Source organism: Peromyscus maniculatus, chromosome 15 (assembly GCF_049852395.1).
Source record: "Peromyscus maniculatus bairdii isolate BWxNUB_F1_BW_parent chromosome 15, HU_Pman_BW_mat_3.1, whole genome shotgun sequence".
Classification (NCBI taxonomy): Eukaryota; Metazoa; Chordata; class Mammalia; order Rodentia; family Cricetidae; genus Peromyscus; species Peromyscus maniculatus.
Window position 1 is genome coordinate 78,106,577 of NC_134866.1, and position 24,266 is coordinate 78,130,842.

General features: G+C 45.7%; 1 protein-coding gene across 2 annotated transcripts in view; it reads left to right on the forward strand.

The window, feature by feature from the left end:
* The window catches only part of Znf366 (zinc finger protein 366), a 60,258-nt gene that overhangs the window by 21,723 nt on the left and 14,269 nt on the right, over positions 1 to 24,266 (forward strand). The window contains exons 1-2 of one of the 2 annotated variants that reach the window (XM_042261689.2): positions 486 to 716; positions 20,035 to 21,371. In XM_042261689.2, coding sequence (XP_042117623.2) covers positions 689 to 716; positions 20,035 to 21,371 — 1,365 coding nt within the window. In that variant the 5' untranslated portion in view covers positions 486 to 688. Of the gene's footprint in view, positions 1 to 485; positions 717 to 20,034; positions 21,372 to 24,266 lie in introns of those variants that run through there. The other variant, XM_006994419.4, reaches the window with a different exon arrangement.

Here is a 24,266-nt window from a genome sequence, read left to right on the forward strand (position 1 = left end):
GGAGCGGTTTGTTTTTACCAAGTTCACTCTGAGTTCAGATCTGCCCCTCTCCACTGCTGCTGGCTTATTATCCTCTGCTCTTGGGGGATCTTCCTGGGAAATCATCCACACCATGCTAAAGCTCTCGTCTTGAGAACATGAAACCTCTGTGACTCTGAGTCCAGATTTCCAGTTTCTTTCTTGTCCTCGTCATCGAGGGAGAAGTCTCAGGCTTGCTGGGCAGGCTCTGTCACGGAGACTCCTCCTGAACCACAGAGAGAAACCTAATCATGTACTTCCTGGTGGATTTGTTAGTCAGTATGGGGAGGAGGGAACTGCAAATGCTACAGAACTTCACAGGGATCAAGCTAGAGGCATTTGACGCACAGGGGTCGAGACCCACAGGTAGAGAACCACTGCGCTAGTGTCCGGTAATGAATGAGCAGAGATTCTAAAAACTGAGTTCTAGAATATTAAAACTTTCCTATCTTCTTTATGCTGTTGTCGGATGGAAACATCCTCTGACTCTGAACAAGATGGTATCAGAAAGCCTTTCCCATGCCCTAAGCAGTCTTCTTCTCAGGAAGGTTTGTGAGAATCAAAAGTGATCCTGGTCATGGTAGTTCTTGAAGATGTTGAAAAGGACCTCAGTGTTGCCATGGCACCGTGACTCCAGTATCGGGTTGCATTTAGGGGCTTCCTTGAGCTCATGTGGATGGTGGAAGTAGCCGTAAAAGGTAAAGAGATACATCTAAAGAGATAAATGATATAAATATGAATTAGATTGATCTGGAAAACAATTTAGCACTGTGTGCCAGGACCCAGAAACTCAGACTTTCACTTCATAACTCTAGTTCTAAAGAATCTAATTTGAGGAAATAATACTCAAAAGAGATTTATGAATGAAGTTGTTTATTTTGTATATTATTTGTATACTGCACAGAGATTTAGATTAAATAGTACTGTCAAAGGAAACACCCATGCATAGTAAAAGAAACTAACCAAAACATTAACTTAGCTACTTTGGGATTATTGATTATTTTAATTTTCTTCTTCAGTATTAAATTTTATAGTGCTAATGGATTTATATTATTTAAAAGTCATTAAAAGCAAATTATGTAGAATTCTTTACCATAATCAAATGCTGGTGCCAACATATTCTGGGGTTTAATGTGGCATGATCAATAGCTGGTGTATCTCAGCTGCATTCTGAATTTTCCTTTTCCCATCATTCGCTGTGGACTTCAAGCTACAGCTCCCCTTCCCCTGGCAGCTTTCTAACACTCAAAGAGCTGAGTCCTGTTGATTCCTGGGTGTCTGAATTGTGGCTCTCCCTCCTACCTCCTCCACATCTTTCCTTCTCATGAAGTTCACATGCTATTAATTAGCTCATAGCCCATTTCTTCCAGGGTAGAATGCTCCATGGGACATTCATTGTCAAATTCAGTTTGCTCAGTCCTCTCTGAGAAGTTCTAAAGCAGGAACTTTCTACATTCATACCGAATTTCACAGTGGTAAATAGTCAGCATAGTCAGAAGTTTCAGACACTTAATAAAATATTAAAACTCAGAATTTAATATTTTATTATTAACAAATAGCTCCAAATGAGTACCTCAACCACACGAGATGCTCCATAGAAAGGCCTTGGTTACTTACTCATTCTTCTAGATTAGTTGTCTTAGGTCGGGTTCTCTATTTCTTCAGTCAACCAAAATCAGTATAATAACTTGATAATGGATGTCTAAAATGCACTGTTAAATGATGTTAGCAGCATGGTCTTCTTTTCTTCCTGTTTTTTCTCTTCTTTCTTCTTTTCTTCCTTCCTTCTCTCTCTCTCTCTCTCTCTCTCTCTCTCTCTCTCTCTCTCTCTCTCTCTCTCTTTCTTCCTTTCTCTCTTTCTCTTTTTTCTTCCTTCCTTTCTTCTTTCCTTCCTTTTTTTTTGATTCAGTTTGACCTGGATGTTGAATATTATTGTCATATGTCCTTTAACAATGGGAATATTTTCTGAAAAAGATATTGTTTGTAAGTTTCATCATTATGCATACACCACAGGGTATACTTACACAAGCCTGTATGGCTATAATGTCAACGGGCAATATAATCGTTTAGAACTAATGGAAGGCCCTTCCCTGACCTAAACATCTGTATGTGGTGAGCTACTGCATTTGTTAAATGATGTAAACATTTTTTTTGTCTGCTGTTCTCTTATGAATTTTATGTGATTTTGGGCATATGTGATTTTTTTTCTATGTATTCATACTATCCAATTTTCTAGTTCCTACTTCAGTGAAGAGCTTAAGCAATTGGAAGTTTAAACCAAAGACCCTAGTGGTCTGTCCTTTAGTGATCAGAGAGTCTGCTGTGGATGAAGCTGGTCCAGTGTTCCATCACGGGTTTCTATTGTCCAAACATCTGGGCGGGGAGCGGGTGTGGGAGAAGGGATTAGTGCTAAACCCACGTCAGGGAGAAAAGCCCTCCGAAACAGAAAGAATGAAAGTGGGAAGTGGCCTCTGGGGCACGCAGTGATGGTGATGACTGTAAGAATTGTATGTGCTTACAAGAGTCAGGTATGTGACTAGTAGTTGAATGACTGTCCTTTAATCTTTACCAAGCCCCTCAGTCTTTGGCTGAGTTTAGAGGGACACTTCTCCTCAGACTTAAATAACCTGAATGATTCAGTGATGGTATTTCTTGGGGTGGGTGGGTAAGTCCTTTATGGGGCCAGCAATGTTATGAGGAAGCTAAAGGCTGGCCTGGGTCCTATAACCAATTCCCTGCAGATCCCCTACTTCACACGTGCACAAAGTGCCCCCCTCACACACACAAAGATCTTTCACATGCCAGACTTAGGTTGTTCTAGCAATCAAGTAAAGGACCTAGGGCACCTCAGGACTTCCTGTTCTTTGTAGAGAGTAAAAAGAAAAGACTTTCAACTTGAACTGAAATTCTGAGCTCACGTGGTGGCGGTGGTTGAGTTGATAGGCAAGGTGGGATGTGCAGCCCATTATAGAGAGCCTGTGTGACCTAAGTGAAGGTACACAGCAAGCCTGTGGTTCAACCACACACGCTCTGACCTCATGCAGGTAGCTTCCCCTCTGTACTTTTATTTCTCCCCCACAGAATGGAATAACGGCATCTCTCTTACAGAATTCATGTGAGGCCTCAGTTATGCAATATTTCACTTCCCTTGACACTTATATTTATTTATTCTGGTGGTGTGTAGTTTTGAATGCTGTCTGGAAACTTAGGGAGAATCAGCTGTGTAGAGACGGAATCTGGTCCCCAGTGGGTGCTGCATGAAATTCCCAAGATGCACTGGCAAATTTTCTCGGATGGGTCCTTGTGTGGTTTTATAACTCACACCTTGTGGCCTGATGCACTGAGAATAAGACGTATTTGAAAGAGCTCAGTTATTTACTCAGCTGACTCTGTGTACCGCAGCTGACGCTGTGTACCGAACTCTGTGTCTGCTCATAAGAGTTCACATGCAGATGTGAAAGATCCCCACTGAACTGAAAGATTCCAGAAGTGAGCATCCAAAGAGAACTTGTTGTCAAGATTAAAAGCAGAAAGAAGTCAGCAAGTTACAGCCCTCAGGACAAATCCAGCCCACTACCTGTTTTTAAAAAAATAAAGTTTTATTAGAACACAGACACTCCAATTATTTACCTGATCACTTGGGCTGTTTTCTTTTCAATAGCCTTGTTGGTCAGCTGCAACAAGAGATTGTGTGTCTCATAAAGCCAAAAATATTTACCATCTGTCCTTTTACAGCAAATATTTGCCAGTCTCTGGTGAAGACCTAGTACTTCCGGGCTGTGTGACCTTACCCAGATCATTTAAACTCACAGTACCTCAGATTCCTAATGTACAAAAAAAGCATGGGCTGAGTGTGGCAACTCACACCTATAACCCAAGCACTCAAGAGGCAGAACAAGTTCAAGCCAGCCTTGGTTACTTGGTGGGCTGGAAGCCAAACCGAGTTACCTAGCAAGACCTTGTCTCAATAAATGAATAGATGAATGAATAATAGCCGAGGTATACTATTTAAACCAGATAGTTCACGAAAGAGACTTGCATGTGACAATCCTCAGCTATCACAATTATGAGTAGTGCCACTGATTGACACCTAATCTTTTTGGGTAAAATACCCTGGGCAGGTTTTCAAAGTACTCCCCCACCCCCCACCCCCGTAGATATCACTGCAGCTAAAATTGTCGCCTTTCCTTGCCACCAGTGTGATCTTAAGATCAGCCATTTCAATGCTACCAGCTCAGCATACTGTCCCATTCCTCCACGCGCTGTGGAGACATTTGGATGAGTGTCATTGAATATTTCCCAGGAGTCTGTGCATCCTATCCGGAGAAGGAGGATTGAGGAAGGCATTCTGTTAGAATTAAATGTCAAGACGACCAGCTGCTTCTTCCTCAAAACATGAGCTAAATATTCCAAAAAGTGTGAACCATCAATCAAAGTATCGGAGAATATTTTGAATTTGCTTGCTGTTGTTAGGGGGGAAAATTTAAAAATTTTTAGAGAAAAATCAGCCTCTTGACAAATGGCACCGAAAGCTATTAGGGAGCTGAAAAACCCAGCATCCCCCCTTCTCCTCCTCTGCACAGTGAGAAACGCTTGCTCAGTGTGAAGAACATGCTCCATCCTGAAGTTCTGTCACATATGGGGGTGATTTCCAAGAGAGAAGTGAAAAGAAAACAAAATCCCACAGCCCAACCTTTCAGAAGTATCACAGTCATGCACAGAGAAGCCTTCTTCAGCTCTTCCTTATTGTCAACCTTTGCAGATTAGAAAAAAGAAAAATCAACCTGGACCAGGCTAGCTCTCTACCACGAGGCACGGCAGGGCTTTGGCAAGAAGGGGGAAAGAGAGGGTGTAGGTGAGGAAACATCTCCAGCTGAAGACTCCTGCACACATCTGTGGCACCCTCTACCACCATCAGGGTACAGCAAGGCTGGTTGGGGACACCTCCATTTACAGATGATTATCAAGCCCAGGATGGCCACTGCCAAAGTGTATATACTTCATGAACTCAGACTTGGCCCAGAAATGTCGTCCTCTCCCTCACCCCCAGTCTGCAGTGTTCGGGGTAGGCAGTAGAAAGACAGGGATGGTGAGAAGTCACAGGACTTTCCCCTTCGGAATGCTTCTTTGTCACCGTTGCCCACTGGCACACCTTGTCACACTTGCTTTCCCTTTGCCCGAACTCTGCCAGTGACATTCGGCAGGGGCTCAGTGAGTACTTCCCTTCAGTAGTCCCCAGCCGTGGGTGACAATGAGAGTCACCTACCAAGCTCTTGAAAGACATGGATGCCTAAGCCTCTGCCCAAAGACCCTCAGGTCGTTGGTTCTGTGGAGGAGAAGAGGGCAAGGAGTGGTGTATCTTTAATACTCTCCAAGTGCTTATAATGCATCAAGACCTACTATGGGCTGGTCCCTCTTCTAGGGGCACGAAACAGAGACCTACTATGTGCTGGTCCGTCTTCTAGGGGAATGAGAGAGAACCCTGGCCAACTGTCTGATCTAGTGGGGTGAGTCAGATAATAAATAAGTGAATGGCCAAGATACTCTTTTCTGATAGTGACACACACACACTTGAGGTTACAAAAGAATGAGGCTGAGGTAAGGGTATCTTGTGATTTTGCTTGTTCTTAGCTCAGAATTTGCTTCTTCGTTTGGTGAGCTCTCTTAGTGTTCAGGACCAGCTACAAGACCAGGTTTCTAGTCAGGATGGTTGGCCTCCCTACCTTCCCCGAGCCCAGGTTTCACAGCTTGATGAATGCTAACAAGGACACTCTCACAAAGCAGACCTTAGTTCTAGGAGGCCTCTGCCCTTGACCTTTCCACCCAGTGGACACATCTTTCACCCAATGGAGCACATATTGAACTATTCTGCTTCTTAAAAAGCAATTTCCGCTTATTTCTTCCACTGATGCAAACTTCTTTGGCCAACCTCCAAAGAAACACCCTATTGACAATATTTATTGAATGCACTTTTATGTCTTGTATAATGGTAATGATCAAAGGGTTATTTATCACGCATGGGCACGCTGCACAACAATTCACTCAACTCAGCCACCGCTAAGATGGGCATAATAAGCCATGTTTTGTCAATGTGGAAACTGAACTCCCATAGGAACTTGGGACTCAGCTTAGCTTTTCAGACCTTTTAGGTTTCTTCCAACTCAGGGAACATGTAGTCCTTTGGTCTCTCACCAATTTCCCCAGCTAGGAGGAAGCCCCCAGGAAAGGCATCTATCTTACACACTTTGTCTAGACTCCTTTCTTTCCTACCTGTCAGGAGTCTTGCTTGTGGCGATGAAGGCCACCCAACTTTGATAGTCGCTCCCTGAAGGCCCAAGAAGGTTTTCTGCATAGGCTCTAGTGTTCTTCACAGGATCCTCTGTGTTGGAGCAAAGCTCCAGGCTTTTGTCAAGATTCCCAGCGGAATCCTCAGCAGGCAGCATTGGGATCCCACAAAGCATGCTGCTCCTAGAGCACTTCCCAGGCATTTATAAGGGACTTGTGGGTGTTTGTGCCCTGGAAAGAAAATTTCAAAAGAAACATTCTTTCTTACCTTTCTTTTCTCTAACTTTTTTTTTTCTTTTTTTTAAAGATGAGATTAAAGCACAAAATAGAGTCATTATAATCCTCAGGTTAGGAATCATTATTCAATAAGGCAGATTGAGAATTTCAATTAAGTGTGTTCTGTACTTAAGGTGGTGGAGGATTCCACACATGGAGAAGTTCAGGTGAGGTTCTTGTCTTCAAAAGGAATAATAAATTTTGTTAATGTAAGACAAGCAATATGGCAGGTTATATAAAATGTGTTTTTCCTAAGGCTTGTGTGTATGTGTGTGTTGTGTGTGTATGTGTGTGTGCATGCACATGTGTGTATGACACAGAGAATAAGAAAGTGAGGATGTGACCATGGTGATATTTCATTGAAAAAAATGAAGAAAGAAAACTAAGAAGTTATAATAACCAAGGACAAAGGGACATTCTCTAAGATGTCAAGTCTGTGATTAAACTGAGAGGTGAAATCAGCGATGTCTTGTCCTCTTTCCTCTTCTCTGGTCCTTTGTGTAAATGACTACACCTGGTAGTTGAAATTGATGGCTCAGCAATGTGGTCTTGCCCCAGGCCCACACAGGAGCCAGGTAGCTGAGGGTCTTTTAAAAAGAAGGCTTTTGTGGGCTTTTTGTTTTGTTTTGTTTTGTTTTTAATGTCAGGATGCCATAGTCTTGATTTCACTTCCTCTTGGTGCTAAAAACCCAGATTGAAGGAGTTAGAGGTTTATTGTCAACATCAAGATCTGCCCTATACACAATATGCAAATCCAAACATACTTCTCACTGCAATAAATAACACACAGCGATAATGTTGGTTGTTGCAAATTTCTCCACTTGGCGAATTAATTCATTCTGACTCTGAACTGTCAATCAATGCAAATATTAAGTTATCAGGTGGAGATACAACTTGCAATTCATAGACGCTCTTAAAGCCACAGGCAGATCTGCTTTAAGACGGTTCAGCAGCACATAATAAGACAACCACAGTCCAGCAGCAGTACCATGACCAGCACAAGGGAAGGTGCAGGAGGAGATCACAATTCATGAATGTCAGGCTGCTGGGAGCTTAGGCAGGCCTGAGAAAGCAGAACTTACCCATCAAACAATCGGAGTGAACTGTACGGGAAAACTTGGATTTCATATTGGACTCAGTCACGGGGGATGGGTTAAACAGGATTTGGAAGAAAGGAGACATAACCAGGCATGAGCATAGAAAAGGCTTCTCGTCATCTTGACAGAATGTAGCGAATCAATTTAATTTTATTTCCCGAAAGGCCATCTAGCCTACGCAAAGTGGAAGAGGTAGGTCGGTGATTGGCTTGAACGGCTTGTCTAAGGTAGTGGACAGAATGCAGCAGAGAGGAATTCAGAGAGAAGGGATCTCCTCCCTTGAAAACCAGGAAGAGGAGTTTGCACTTCATTTGCTCCTGGAGAGGTTCTCTAGCTGAAGGCGTTTGCTCCACACAGTACAGGACTCATTTTCGTAAAGAACTCAATGGCCGGCATCACATGAACATGGAGTTCCACGTGCCTCTTCCTCCTCCTCCTCCGGCATAGTTGTCAGGAAGCAGGGCTCTTCAGCCCTTTGCTTATGGCTGCAATGTGACTGTTCTGCCTCCAGCCTCACTTCCACATTCCAGACAGAAGGAAAGTAGGAAAAGGGGAGAGCCTCTGCCATGAGGGGCACAAGAATATCCGCATGCAGTCCTCTATATAACCGGCTGCCAGGCACTCCTGGCTGGTTGGAAAGGCTGGTGCGTTTCTCCTGGATATATCATCACTATAAGCGAGATCGGGGTTCTGTTTCTTAAGGAAAAGGGAAAATGGGTATCTGAGCTCAATTAGCAGTCTCTACACAGTATGTCTAGAAACTGCTATATGCTAATATCTAGGTTCTTGAGCAGAATTGTCTTAGAAAAACAAACAACGTATTTGTGGGTGGATGAGACATTATGTGAAAAGGACATGGGAGAAAAGGGGAAGAATGTCCAGGAGGATGGTTGGAGCCAGTGGGGTGTGTGTGAAGTGACCATTTGGACTGGAGTTCTGGGTACCATGATGGAAAGAAAGAGGCAGGCTAACAGCCATTTCCCAGGAACAATCACAACAGTAACAAACCCTGGAGTGTTACTGTGCTTTAATACTGAAAACATCTGAAGGGCCAGAAAAGGACGAGGGAGCCCAAGGAGGGAATTCTACAGGAATCCTCCCTCTTGGAGACTGAGAATCTCTTTCCAGGGATATCCTCATATCACATAGCAGGCCATTAGCAAACCCCTAGAATACATCTGTGCTTAAAAATCAGGCTTGGAAACCACTCACATTCCTTTCCATGACTAATCCTGAACAAAGCAAGTACTGGGCCTATCTGCAGGAATCAGAGCAGAAGAGAGGAGGAAAAAGGAAGGAATCCCACGGACTGGTGTGTGTGTGTGTGTGTGTGTGTGTGTGTGTAGTTTTAGTTACTAGTTAATTATAAAGGAACAGAATACAAATTTAAGGCTAGAAAACTATTGGACTGTGAAAATATGTCCCTTAAAAGTATCAGACAGGCTGAGAGGTACTTCTGGCTCCGGGAGGCAGCATATCACAATGCCTGATGCAGAGGCCCCCACAAGCCATGGGAGTTGGCAGATGGAGGAACTAACCCAGCCCAGGGCTAGGGCACACTTCGCACTTAAACATTTCAGCAGCAACACACATTGTTGGGAATTTTATGTGAGCCTGAAAGGAGTTCCGAAGCATCTTGGGGGCCATGAGAGCCCTGAGAGAGGACCTGACATCCGAGAGTGTCACCGTAGCAACCCAGAGTTCTGTCTGCCGAGGAGAAACTCCAGGATGAGAATGATGGGGAAACGGGATTCATATGCAATTCGCCGTGACCAGGAATCTTCACACTGTGCTCATCTGTCTGAATGCTGAGTGTAGTTTGGCCCTTTCCTTATATAAACATGGCTTCCTGAGGGCAGCCCCATTTCTCAGGTCTTGCTCTGTTGCCCAGAGCACACAGATGGTGAGACTGGGTTATTGGGTGGCGAAGAAGGAGGGTTTTGTCCTCTTCCTTTCACATCTGTAGATACCCTTCACTCTTTATGAGGTGTCCTGATATGTTATGGTTCAAGAAGGAAACACTTGGAAAGGAAACAGTTCATTGAATCAGTCAAAGGGACAGAGTTCTGCTTCTGGTTCTGTTGTATTCAGAAAATCAAGCTTCTAGGACAAGATTCTTTCACGGTAGCCCTAACATTTTTCCCCACATCTGGTTATCACCTGCTCTCTTGCCGGATGTGGAGTTCCTCGAACATGTTTAGCTGACAGGGCCTCGTGTTCCTGGCGCCTACCCTAGGGCAGGCACAGAGTTGCTTGCTCAACAGATGTCTATGGAGAGGTCCCTCACGGTCTCAATCTGAGCTGTAATTTATACTTATTTCCCCGATGGCTTGAGCCTGGATTATAATACTGCAAACCCAAGAAATAAGCCAGGATGAACTCTATCATCATCACAACAAAAGACCTGGGGAAGAAAATCAAAGATAAATCAAACTGTCTGAAAAAGTGCTTTCCAGCTATGAGGGAGATGCTATATGTCACTTTGTCTGAATGTTTGATGCTTGACAGCCAAAATGAAGTTGCATTTTTATGCATACATGTTTGAACAGCTTTGCTGGTGTATAAAAGTACTGGTTGAAAAAGTGCACAAATAATCCCACCCAAGGAACTGCTCAGCTGCAGAGCCACCTTCCCGTGGGCTCTGATAGCAGCAGCTCTTTCTAAAGTCAGTAAGTCTGCTGCTTAGCTCCCAAGCCTACCCCTCAGTCCTAGCCACTCAGTCTTCCTCAGAGACATCAGGCTATCGTATTTCCTTCCAGGGAGAGGCTATGTGTACACGTACCTGAGAAGATGTGCATATATGTTTTCTAAGTGTGTGTATGCTTTCTTTACTGAGCTTGTTGAGCAGAATCAATAGAAACAGCCAATGTGAAGCAGACGAGTGAGAGGATACTGAAGTGAAGAGTTGGAGGAGGGAGTAAAAGTATGCAATTGACTCATCATCAAAAATCAGAAACAGAGTGGGGGTTCAATCCACATAAAGAGAAGGAAAGAGCGGGGTTCCAGGTCCGTGTGTTCATCACAACGGACATTCCCCAGAGCTAACAGACACTTGCACAGTGTCATAGGAAGTTGTAGCTGCTGCTCACATGAGACGAATCACCATGGCCTGCCCTCCAGGGACACTCTGGGGTGACACACTCTCTTAGAGGCTCAGTGGCATTTGACCACTGTCCCCTTGAGAATATCCAGAGACCTCCCACATTAATTTATATTAGTTTAACAAGAGAGAACATTCTTTCAGGCTAAAAACTATGGCACACATTCACCAAGGAACTCAAGCCAAATGAAGCAGAGGCTCTTGGGAGCTTCTGAGCAGCTACCATCGTCCCAGATCCACTTGGGCTAATATATCATCTTCATTAGAGATATTCTTGGCAGTGCATGTGGATGAGGTTAGCTTGGATGGGTTAGCATGGATGGATTGGAGGAGAACAATTTGAACAGTTAATCCTTTCTTCAGAGAACACCCAAATTTGCTTGGGATCAAGGAGAAAGGAAAGCTAGAATGTGGCATTACCACATTAAATTGTCAAGAAATTGCTGGTCTCACACATTTATGGACCACCAAGTTTCTGGCTTTCTAAGTGTGGTATATTACAAATGTAGGATACACACAGATGAGAGAGAGAGAGAGAGAGAGAGAGAGAGAGAGAGAGAGAGAGAGAGAGAGAGGTCTTGGTGAGGACTGTGGGACTCAGCATGTGGCCCATAGGTTTAGTAGTTGTATAAGTGAGTTCCATTCTTATGACAGAACTCAGTTAATCAGATTCAAAGAATAATGAACTAGAGTGATTGGTGGGCCTGAATATTAATATCAGTCAATTGATTTACAAGGGGCACAAGTATGTTTTCTAATGACCAAAATGATCTTGTTAACTCCTGGCAGACTACTTTACACTTAAAAGATTGTTGGAGTAATTAGAGAAGATTGCTTATTGAGCATGCAATCAGGGCCCAGAGATTAGAAGACCTTCATGTCAAGTGCAGCATTTCTGCCTTACCATATTCTTGTTGAATTGGACACACACACACACACACACACACACACACACACACACACACACACACACTGCTAGTTTATGTCATATTTAAAGTTCTTCTTTTGGACTGAGTAGGAATCATTCTTATGACCCAGCTCATGTTCATTTCTACAAACCATATGCAAATTATTAGAAACATTCCATAGCTAAAAATTTGTTAATCGCCACCATGATTACTGTTTGGACATTTGACAAATATCCTTAGTTATTCATAGTATAATATATAGTATTTTTTGCATTTTAAGACTTATTTGAAATTTACATTCAGCATAATTTCTTTTTTATGTTTTGAAATTATAATGTAGTTACATCATTTCCTTCCTTCCATTTCCTTCCTCCAGCTCATCTCATACAACCCCCTTGCCCTCTCTCAAATTCACGGCCTCTTTTTCTTTAATCAGTTGTCATATTAATTCTTTAATTAATTGCTGTTATACATATTCCTAAATACATGAGGACAATTTCTTGCATGAACTATACAAACTTTGACAAATATAGAGCTGTATAACTCCACAATCAAAGTGCAAAGCATTGCATCATCTTCCCCTCAGAGAAATACTGTCTTGAATGACATTTTCAAAATAAGTTTTCTTTTACATAGAACCCACAACAGTTGGTTGCCCCTCTGAGGGTCATATTTTCCAGCCTTTTCCATAACATTCTGCCATACCTGCAGATGGACACAATGAATCTTTCTAATGTAAGTGTGCATGTTTGCTTAGCTACGAGTGAATCCCCTTAAGCTCCTCTTATCTGTGAACAAAAATGAACATAAAGCAAAGCAAAAGTTGACACATGTCCTAAGGATATTTTCTCCAGGGTATTGGTGACAAATTCCATCCAAATGAGATACATTTATTTGGGGGTAGGGAAAGAGAACTGCTAAGTCGTATCTTCAATTCACTTCCTCCCTCTAAACAAGCCACATGCACACAGATCACCCCAAACTCTCAGCTGCCTGAGCACCCAAGCCACCTTAGTCACCCCGCTTTTCAGAAAGGAGCCCTAGACAGCACCCTATAAAACCCACATTCATTTGGACCTGTGCAAATTAGTGTCTGAATTCATTTCAAGGATTTGTGTGTGTGTGTGTGTGTGTGTGTGTGTGTGTGTGTGTGTGTGTGTGTGTGTGTGATGGCTTTCTCTAAAATGGGGCCTGGTGTGATGGCTTCGAGGGTAAAGGCACTTGCCGTCAAGGCTAATAACCTGAATCGGATCCCCCAAGCCCACGTGGTAAAAGCAGAGAACGGACTCCACGGATGTGTGCTCTGTCCTCCATGTGTGCACTCTGACACACATCCACACAGGTACTTGTGTGCTCGTACAACACACGCACACAATACCTAATGTAAACAATTTTAGGACTTTCTTAGACATTTATAAACTAGTATATATCCATGCAGGTTCTGGAGATTTTTAAACAACACAAAACTCCTTTGTGTTGTCTTTTTTGTATTTGGCTTTGTATTGTCTCTTGGTGGTACTGAAGAACTGTTTTGGTTTGATTTTGGTTTTTTTCTTCCAGACAAGATCTCCCTACAAAGCCCTGGCTGTCCTGGAGCTTACCCCATAGTCTAGGATGGCCTCAAATTCAGAGATCCACCTGCCTCTACCTCCCTAGTGCTGGGATTAAAGGTGTGTGCCACCACACTTGGCTAAAATTTTTATTTTATTTTATTTTATTTTATTTTATTTTATTTTATTTTATTATGTGTATGGCTATTTTAACTGTATATATGTCTGTGCACCATGAGTGTGCCTGGACTGTGCCTGAAGAGGCCAGAAAGAGGATGTATATGTGCATGGTGTCTGTGACTACCTGGAATTGGAGTTACAGACAGTTGTGAGCCTCTGTGTGGGTTCTGGGAATTGAACCCAGGTCGTCTGGGAGAGCAGCCAATCCTCTTAACCACTGAGTCATCTTGCCAGCCATATACTGAAGAATTCTGATGCACATTCAATTAACTGTTTTATATGTGACCAAATCTTACAGCCAAATAATGTGTTTCGTCCACTATCAGCAGACAAACTATTTCCTTTAAACAAGTAGGAGAAATGAGGCTTGTGAGATAAATGGGAACTGGAAAGGCATCTGGGCACCTCTTTTTGGCCTTACTGCTCCACCTCAGGATGTATGTGGAGACCCCGCATTTCCTGCCCATCCCAGGACACAAGACTGACCACTGCCTCCCGTTACCTGCACAGAGAAACTCAGCAGACCGGTGCTTCATTTTATCGGGCAACTAGAAACTGCATTTAAATTCTCAAGGTCTCCAGCTAGGTTCAGAAAGAACGGGAAAACCATTAAAACCTCTCTCTAGAGGGACCTATAATGAGGCCCCTTGTAAGGAACGAGGGGAGGACAGTCCCACCCTGTCTTCTGTTGTTCTACACACACCCGCTCCTTCTGTCCCTCTTGGCACGGCTCCTCATCCTCACACATCCCCTGATCCTCCCCCTCCCTCCCCCGCTGAGAACGGAGCTCAAAGATAAAGTGCAGAAGCAAACCACAGAGCTTCTTAACACGGAGCATCTTGCCACAGAACGTTGGCAAGCTTTGTGGACTAAAGAGCATAGTTCCTCTCTTTCATGCCAGTGTGAGCAGCCTTTGGTCTGTTTCAGGATGTTCAGGAGTCAGTGCAAAAGAGTGGGGATAAATCTGCCCCCCACATGCTGACTCACCGTGACTCTTCTAATACCACTTACCAGAATGACCTTCAGTTCAGATGAGAACCACAAAATACCAGTAATTTTATTTGGGGGAATATTTATATTTTGGTACAGTAGGTGAATTCCTAATGAAAGGGCATTATTAGAAGCATTTCCCTCCAAATCCCATGTGGTTTAATTTTAGTTGGGCTTCTAATTGGTCCACACGATGGAAAAAAAAATTGTTATTTTTATTTTTAATTCACCCATTCCCTATTTCCTCATCACTGACTCCCAGGAATACAGTCTCTCATTGTAAGCTCCAGACTGCTGTAGACAGATGAACCCCATCCCTCCCTCCTCAAATGGTGCTTTCTGGTTCAGCACCCACAGAGTCTGGTGACTGAGTGTGTAGTGTCGAGAGCAAATTGTCCTCTGCTCAAAGAAATGAGCGATAGGTAGTCTACAGTCAGCATTTCTGTCGATACAAAGGGCAGAGTAACTTCCTAAGGGTTAGAGGGGGCATGCAGCCTGTTCTCAGTGCAGGAGCCCTATCACGGGCCACCTTTGGGCTTTTCAGGAATCTGCTCCCTGGCTAGGCTGTAGAATGGTGTGGCACTTGGAGAATGGCATCAGTGGCTGGCTAATGCTGCCTCTGAGGGTCAGCCAGGGACCAAGCACTCACCACGGGATTGTGCGCAGAGTACCACCTACCGTGGCTGCACGGTGTAGCTAGAGTTTTCCTGCTTTGCCCACAGTCAGGACAAATCTTTGTCACCCGCCAGTCCCACAGCTGCTCATACCCAACCAAGTAAACACAGAGACTTATATTGCTTACAAACTGTATGGCCGTGGCAGGCTTCTTGCTAACTGTTCTTTTATCTTAAATTAACCATTTCCATAAATCTATACCTTGTCACGTGGCTGGTGGCTTACCGGCGTCTTCACATGCTGCTGGTCATGGCGGCGGCTGCAGTGTCTCTCCGCCTCAGCCTTCCGCTTCCCAGAATTCTCCTCTCTCCTTGTCCCACCTACTTCCTGCCTGGCCACTGGCCAATCAGTGTTTTATTTATTGACCAATCAGAGCAATTTGACATACAGACCGTCCCACAGCAGCACGGTGTGTCCTTTGTGGGGTAAGACAGCAGATAGAACAGGGGGCGCTAAGGTCTGCCCTAGAACTCGTGAGGGTACCGCCGATTGTGTTCATCACATACCAAAAGTCACCATAACCTGAATCACGTAAGATAAATTGCACACATTCAGGCTTCCTATGGAGGCTTTATTTACAAGAACAAACTAATCCCTTACCTCAACAGCTACTTTGAGCCACGCACATGGTGGGGCCTAGAGACACAGCATCAGACAAAACAGATCAGGTCGCTTATCCCACACAGCCCAGAACAGTGGTTCTCAACCTTCCTAACACCGTGACCCTTTAACACAGTTCCTCAGTTGTGGTGACCCCCTAGCCATGAAGTTATTTTTGTTGCTACTTTCTAGCTGTAATTTTGCTATTGTTATGAATTGTGATGTAAATATCTGTGTTTTCAAATGGTCTTAGGTGACCCCTATGAAAGCGTTATTCAACCCCAAAAGGGTCGAGACCCACAGGTTGAGAACCACCAGCATATACGCTCTGTCGGTATTGTTCCGGCGTTGTCCTAGCAACTGTGCCTTTGGGTTCCCCAGATAAGTAATCCCCAGTATTAGATAGGGGCAATCCTTCAGTCTCTTACACAAGCTAAGGTAGCTCCCAATCCTTCAGTTCAACTCGGCTTCCCTCAGCAGTCTGGTATTAACGTAGGCTGCAGGGCATCTTCAACATAGGAAAGGAGACCTGGGGAAGGGTGGGGAAGTATTCCTAAACTCAAGAGCTACCACTGCATGCAACTAGTAAGCTCTTTGGCTCCTTGAGTGTGTACATCTTCACCTCGATGACAAGACCAATACAGCCTGGAAGGGTAAAGCCTTGATTTTGAATTTGTAGAGTAGAGGCCAAGATGCCAGTCGGTGGTGATTGACAGTGTCTGTTTAGAAAACAGAAGTTTCAGCCAGTTATCAATCCACTGATCATGGAGCCCACTCTTCCCATCCGGCCTACTCTCTTACCTCTCAAGGACACGCTGTTTAATACACTTTCTCACACCCTATTTTAAGCCTGTAACCATATGGGGATATCCAAGCACCCATTTGACAGATGGGAACAACAGACCTCAAAACCATCTTGCTCAATCTTCCACAGCCACCAGTGAACCCAGCATTCAAGCCCAGACTCCTCCGGCTCCAAACCGACGTTCCTTTCATGATCCCACAGCTGTCCACTCGAAAATTTCAGTTCTTTCTTTCTGTGTGTTGTTTCAACACATATGTAACAGGTGGGAAACTGCCTTACAGCCTGCTTGTTTTCTCCAGAGCTCTGGAAGCAGCCTGCGACGACCACCAAGGAGAGGTCTCCCAGTCAGTCAGTCACCTGTTCTCAAGTCTCTCTTGCCTCCCCCACAGGAATCCTGCAGATGCCTGGATGCCTGTCGATTTACTTTTAGAACTAGGGAAGGGCATGTGGGTGGTACGCATTGGAGGTGGTGTAGGGTCTAGTAATAATATTCTTTGCTGAGGACACCCGGAATTGTAAATTGACTAAGTTCAGGAGGAACGACCTCTGAAGGGGAGCTGGCCCTTCAGCACCGCCTATTCCCAGCTTTGCTTCTTTTCTGGGCCTTGTTGTTGTTCTCTCTCTCCCTGAGGGCTTCTCCTAGCACCTGGCACTCCAAGCCAGGGGCATTAGTAGCTAGCAGCAGCCTCAGCTGACAGCGAGAAAGCCAAGCAGGAAGCAGGGTTAATTCTCCTTGACCTCTGTAGGGATTGGCAGTGGTCCCTAAGATCCTTCTGCAGAAGGGGCCTGCTGCTTTAAAGATCTGAGCAAACATCCACAGGTGGATCCCCTGCTTTTTAAAACTTCCTGGGGTCACTGACTTTATTCCAGGGCACATAAGATACTCTCTTAGGAATGAGAGACTAGGAAGACAAAACAGGAGGAAGTGAATTTTAAGATCTTCAAACGAGTATGATATTAGGATAAACATATAAAATCTCTACCTTTGGGAACATAATAGTGGCATTTATATATATTTTTAAATCCTTGTTCAAAATATTTCTTTGACTTACCAGATTAACAGTGATGATGTAAAAATGCAAACACGTGCTTTTGAGGTTAGTTTTAGGTAGAGAGTGTCACTATTAATATATAAAGAGTTGACCAGTTCATAACGTCAAACTAAATATTAGACAAGACAATATCAGTGGGAATAAACTAAAACATCTTCAGTTTCGAAATCAGTGGTGACCTTCCTGTCCAAGTAGATTCCCCATAGAAGAGAGAGCATGTGATAGAAAGGGCCATGTATCCCCAGCCACAACCTCTCAAGTACCTTCTTAATAACTTGACAAAACATACCAAAAGAGTTGTCACGTTCCAACACGTCCATTAGTTACAAATTCTCACATCAAACTCTCCAGTGTGAACTAGGAATACTCGCTTATTTTAACCGCATTGGAGTAAACAGAAAACCACTTTGCTTGGGGTAGGCTCTTCAGATAGTGACAGGCACTACCCTCCTTCAAGACTACCTTTTCAGTCTCAGTGGCCTCTGGGCCAAAGGGAATCTCTCTCTAAAGGGTTCTGAAAGCAGCTCTGGCTTAACATGAAACTCCAGAGAGTCACCATTGCTCTCTCCAATGCCGTAGCCTTTCCCGGAGGCTAATCTGGAAAAGCCTTGGTCCCGATCATACTCGTAGAGCTCTGTGACTAACGACCAGAGCCTACTGCCCGCCGAGCAAACATGGGAAGACACCAAGGAGCCTCTGCCGTCCCCACCTCTGGCCCATGCTACTTGACAACAGCAGTGTCCACCTTTTGTTTTGATGCCCACCTACATGTTCTCAGAGACACAAAGCAAGGCATCTCTCTCTCCTCCAACCCTATCACTTCCTACAACTGCCTGGGGTGCTTAAAGATCTTGCATTTTGTAAATAAGAATTCTTTGAGAAAGCAGGACTTGCGTTTGCTGGATACACAATCTCTCTTTCTTAATTACTAAGCCCCAAGCCCAGAGAAAGAACAACAAAGCAGGACCATCCCCCTACTTCCTAAATGCAAAATAAATGTTAAGGCGTCCTCCTCCTCCTCCTCTTCATCATCGTTATTATTATTTTAGTTCTCAGGCCAATTCACTGAAGAGCTTTAAGTAGTGTTTAAATATTTATGTAATAAGGATATTTCCCCCTCAACAGATTGTTTGTGTATGGACTTGGTAATCAAATATTAAAAATCCATTTTTATTTTAATTGCATTATACTTCTCAAACGTCTCAAAAAAAAAAAACCTTACATATAATTTGGGAATGTCTGTATATCTGTAAAAACTCAACGTCTCACCAAAGGTTCTGGGAAATGAGTAGAAGCTGCCAGCCTTCTCATCCTAGGATCCTATACACTTACCCACAGCCTCCAGTCCCTTTAGGTCCCTATTTCAGCCCCTTATCCACTGGCTCTAGTTCAGCCCTTACACGTAGCAGACCTGCCATCTCTTTTGAGCCTCTGGTAATCAGGGAGGACCATCAGAACTCAACGGGTTTGTGTAGCAAGAACCCTCACTGAAAAGACAGAAGCGGCCACAGGTTTCTTCTTTCCATGTCCTTGTGGAAAACGAAGAATGGCAAAGGGGATCCATGAAAAGAAACACGTCCCTTGGTCCAGATTTTGGTCTACTGGTTCTTTTAGCAGTGCCCGAGAGGGTCACCATGGTATGGTATCTGGCTTAGTGGGAGACGTGGCAGGCTCCGTAGGCTGCCCTTGACTTGAACATCTGCGTGAATGGAAAAACACAAGTGTGGGTTTAGAGAGTCGAAACATTGGAATTCCCCCCCTTGAACTTGCTTCTGATTGAAGATCTAGAATATGTGGACTGACAGAATGACTTCAGAACATGGAAATGCCCATACGTTTCCTCTTCATGTCATTCTCCTCGACTCATGTACCTTAGCAGCTTGCCTTGTTCAGAGTGGATACTCATCCACATCGTGTCCGAGCTCAGCACTGGAGTCTATCCTCTTTCACGGTCTTTGAATATCCTAATCTGGTGCAGCCCAGACTCCAGCACAAGCGGTGGAAACTGGTTTTCTTCTGCACGAAACTGACAGATGAGACACACTGAAAAATGTCTTGGGTAAACACAGCCACAACTCAGATTGAAAACTGCGCATGTGTCCGCGCTCTGCCTCCTCCTCCGAGTAGCTGTGTGACTTAAACAGGTCATTTCATCTCCAAGGGCCTTGGGACGCTCACTGTAAACAGAAGGGAGGAGAAGGGGGTCACACAAGGGACAGATGAGTTTTCGGGTTTCTTCCAGAACAAATCCACTCCCAGCCTCTACGGTCCTGCGGGTCTCTAGTTCTGAAGTTGACAATAAGCCCTCAGATCTCACTCTCCTTAGCCAGTGCTTTCCACATTAGCAGCCGAGTTTAGAAGAACTCCAAGGGTCAATATATAAACAAGTATTACTCTTTATAAGTTAGTATTGATCCCTAACCCAAACCCTAATTCAGAAACGAAGGTTGCAAACTGAGCAAAGCAAAAACCACACAACAGTGTCTTTCTCATTCAAGGGACCCTGCGAAGGATGCAGACCGCAATGAAGACGGTCAAAGATGAGGATGGACCCTTCAACGCTGCTGTGAAGAACATCCCCACCTTTCCCCACTGCCTACAGCCCGAGGCTTCCCGAGGGAAGGCTCCCCAAAGACACCCCTTCCCTGAAGCTCTCCGGGGCCCCTTTTCCCAGTTTCGGTATGAACCTCCTCCAGGAGACCTTGATGGATTCCCCGAGGTCTTCGAGGGAGGAGGGTCCCGGAAACGGAAGAGCATGCCCACAAAGATGCCTTACAACCACCCTGCAGAAGAAGCCACGATCGCGGAGGAGAGCAAGAGCCTCGGCCCCCCGAACCTGGCTCTGCTTTTCCCGCAGCCACAGCGCCCCAAGTGCGACTCTCAGATGATCGACCTGTGCAATGTGGGTTTGCAGTTCTACCGCACCCTGGAGCACTTGGGGGGCAAACCGGTCAAGCAGGAGCCGGTGAAGCCCAGCGCCGTGTGGCCCCAGCCAACACCTCCTGCCTTCCTGCCGGCACCTTACCCCTACTACCCCAAAGTCCACCCGGGACTCATGTTCCCCTTCTTCGTGCCCTCATCCTCACCCTTCCCCTTCAGCAGGCACACCTTCCTGCCCAAGCAGCCCCCCGAGCCAGTATTACCCCGGAAAGTGGAGCCCCAGGAAAGCGAGGAGACCAAGCAGAAGGTGGAGAGGGTGGACGTGAATGTCCAGATCGATGACAGCTACTATGTGGACGTGGGTGGGGCTCAGAAGCGCTGGCAGTGCCCCACCTGTGACAAGTCCTACACCTCCAAGTACAACCTGGTGACCCACATCCTGGGCCACAGTGGGATCAAGCCGCACGCGTGCACCCGCTGCGGGAAGCTCTTCAAGCAGCTCAGCCATTTGCACACCCACATGCTGACGCACCAGGGCACGCGGCCCCACAAATGCCAGGTGTGCCACAAGGCCTTCACCCAGACCAGCCACCTGAAGCGCCACATGATGCAGCACAGCGAGGTGAAGCCCCACAACTGCCGCGTGTGCAGCCGGGGCTTCGCCTACCCCAGCGAGCTCAAGGCCCACGAGGCCAAGCACGCCAGCGGGCGCGAGAACATCTGTGTGGAGTGCGGCCTCGACTTCCCCACCCTGGCGCAGCTGAAGAGGCATCTCACGACGCACCGCGGCCCCATCCAGTACAACTGCTCCGAGTGCGACAAGACCTTCCAGTACCCGAGCCAGCTGCAGAACCACATGATGAAACACAAGGACATCCGTCCCTACATCTGCTCCGAGTGCGGCATGGAGTTCGTCCAGCCCCATCACCTCAAGCAGCACTCGCTCACCCACAAGGTATGGGGGGGAGGGACACCAGTGGGGGGGGGCGGCAGGGGGAGCTGCTAGGCCATCAGGAAAGGAACAAGAGCCGGGGGACCTGTGGGTGGGGAGGCCCGTGCCGCTCCCACCTAAAATGCTGAGAGGAGCGGTGTGACCCTGGCTAAGATACTCGCCTTACTTGAGTCCCCGGGGCCTTGCCCACTTCACACAGCAAACAGTGAGTGACATGGTAGTCGACCATCAATTAAGCCCTTTCCCAGAATAGCCCGAGAGTCTAAGGTGGGACTGGAAATTACCAGTGCAGACATTTGGAGAGGACAGTGAGGAAGGATGCAGGAAGCAGCTGGCTGCCGTGATATTTCTGCTTTTGCCCCCAAGAAGCCCTGGAATTCTGCCTCTAGAAACTTCTTTTAGGGAGCTAGTGGGGGCGGGGGGAGATGCATGCCATCAGATCTCAGATCAATTCCATGCCTGGGCTATTCCAATGAAAGCCACCTGGGAGAAGTCTCTGAGAGGTCCTTCCAGCTGAAGCAAGGGGCTCTGCTGTGAGACCTGCTTCCTTCAGGGGGCTATAAACTGGAGCCGAGTCTGGTCTAGTCACTCACGGCTAGCTCTTCTCTGTCAGCTTGGGTTGGCTAGTCTGTGGTATCCTTGTGGGAAGCAGGAGGAAGCTTCCTTCTCTGCTTGGTTTTCGATTCTCTGGGCTCAGATCTTCATGGAGAAATACAGACCCAAGGCTCGAGTTTCTGCCCTATTTGTAACCAGTGCTCTGTAGTTCAAGCCGGAACAGGCAAGGCCACAGGGGTCTTGAGGTCTCACCCCATCTGAGCTGACCTGGGTCTGCTTTGAGATGCCCAAAGGAGACTTTTGCCCCCGCTGATCTCCAGTCTCACCCTTGTCCTTAGTGGTTTCCTTGGCAAGAAAGACCTCTAGGAAGCCGCTCTCTAAACCAACCTTTATTTCCGAAAGGTCATGAGAGGACTGCCCAGCTGAGGTAACGATGCCGCTTTGCTCTCCTGGGTTTCGTTTGTTAGGTTAGGACAAAACACAGTGGCTTCTGGCTCTGTAGCAGAGAGATGCTTCCTGACTGACAAAGGGCACCTATAGACACCCTCTGAGGGGAGCTACCTGCCGAGTGCAGGAACCATCGGCAGAGGACCTGCGCTTAGATTTGGCCACGGAGGCATCATTGGCTTAGCTCAGGGGTGCCTGTGTATGTGGAAAAGGAACCAAGGGTTATTGATTTTAGATCTTATGGATTCTGCGAGGCAATAGAAAATGAAGTTCAAATGGGAAAAACAACCTGTTATTTCCTTCAAATCAATAAACAAAGTGTGTTTACAGTAGAGACACCAGCAAACAGCAAGAGGTAGTGATCACTGAATGCTTGCTTGGAGGTTCCCGACTCATTCATGCTGACTCTCAAGGATGCTGGGATCTGCTTCCAACTAAAAGTAAAGACACCAAAATATGATGAGGTCTCTCGGGAACCCCAGCACCGGCACCCAAATCTTTATTTATTCATTTGCTTTTTTATTTTGTGCTTATGGGCATACGCACGCAAACGCCCACGTAGAGGCCAGAGGTCGCCATCAGGTGTCTACTACGGCTCTCCACTTTATGTTTTTGAGATAGGTTCTGTCACTGAACTGGAGTTCATCAACTGGTTAGAGCGTCTGACCAGCGCGCCTCTGGGCACCCTCCTTTCTCCGCCTCCTAGTGCTAGGATTACAGACATGCTTTACTATGCTCCGCTTTTTCTGTGAGCACTGTGAATGCTTGCACAGTGTGTACCACTCTGCCTGGTTTATGCAGAGCTGGGGCTCCATCCCAGGCTTCATACATATAAAGCAAGTATTTTACCAGCTGAGTTATGGTCCCACCCACCACCACTTCATCTTAAGACAAATCTTCACCAGGAAAAATCATGGAACTTATTTAAGGCTTCATAGTCAGTAAAGGGTTGGACAGAGATGTGAACCCACCCTTTAGTGCTTTGAGCTTACCAAAACTAACGAGTGCTAATCTCTTACCACACTCCAACTAAAGTAAGTGAGAATACAGCTAGAGTTAGAGCTAACTTGGAATGTCTCCTTCCTTAGGCCACTTACAGATGAATTTTTAAGGTGTTAATTTGGTAACTTATTCTAATCCTCAATTTAGTGCCAAGATTCTTTGAGTCTTCCTTTTTAAAAGTCATTCTTGCCTGGAACAGCAGCGCACACTTGCAGTCCCAGCTACCCAGGAGACTGGAGCGGGAGGATTACTTGAACCCAGGGATTCAACATGAGCCTCAACAACATAGTGAAACCCTGTAACAAAAAGTCACTAGGGAGCCTGCAGAGATGGCTCAGTTAAGAGCACTTGCTGCTCTTGCAGATGACCTGGGTTTGCTTCCCGGCACCCACATGGCAGTTCATGAGCATCTGTAACTCCAGTTCCAGAGGGCATTTGATTCCCTATTCTGATCTCCTCAGGTACTAGGCATGTAGGTGGTATACACACACACATACATACGTGCAAGCATTCATACACACAAAATGAATCTGACATTGTTTTGAAGTCATTAGACTGGGCTTTTCTGGGAAGTGAATGCTGCCCAGAAGGCTAGCATTCTATCTGGGGGTCCCTGGAAAGGCTCTGAATTGAGGGCATCAGCACTCCACATGGAAACACTGCTCTATAGGCAGTGAGGAAAGCAGACGGCCTTCTGTTCTGTTTTCCAGTGTAGAAGGTTGTCCCATGCCAAAAAATTCTCTAACAGGAGCAGCTGGACCGCACAGAGGAGGCTCCAGAGCTACGGCCCCCACCGGTCAGCATGGCCTGTGGGAACCCAGGGGACCAACCGGAGAGGGCGATTTTCTACTTGTAATTGATTGAAGCAAGAGTGAATGGCTCTTTGGGGATTTT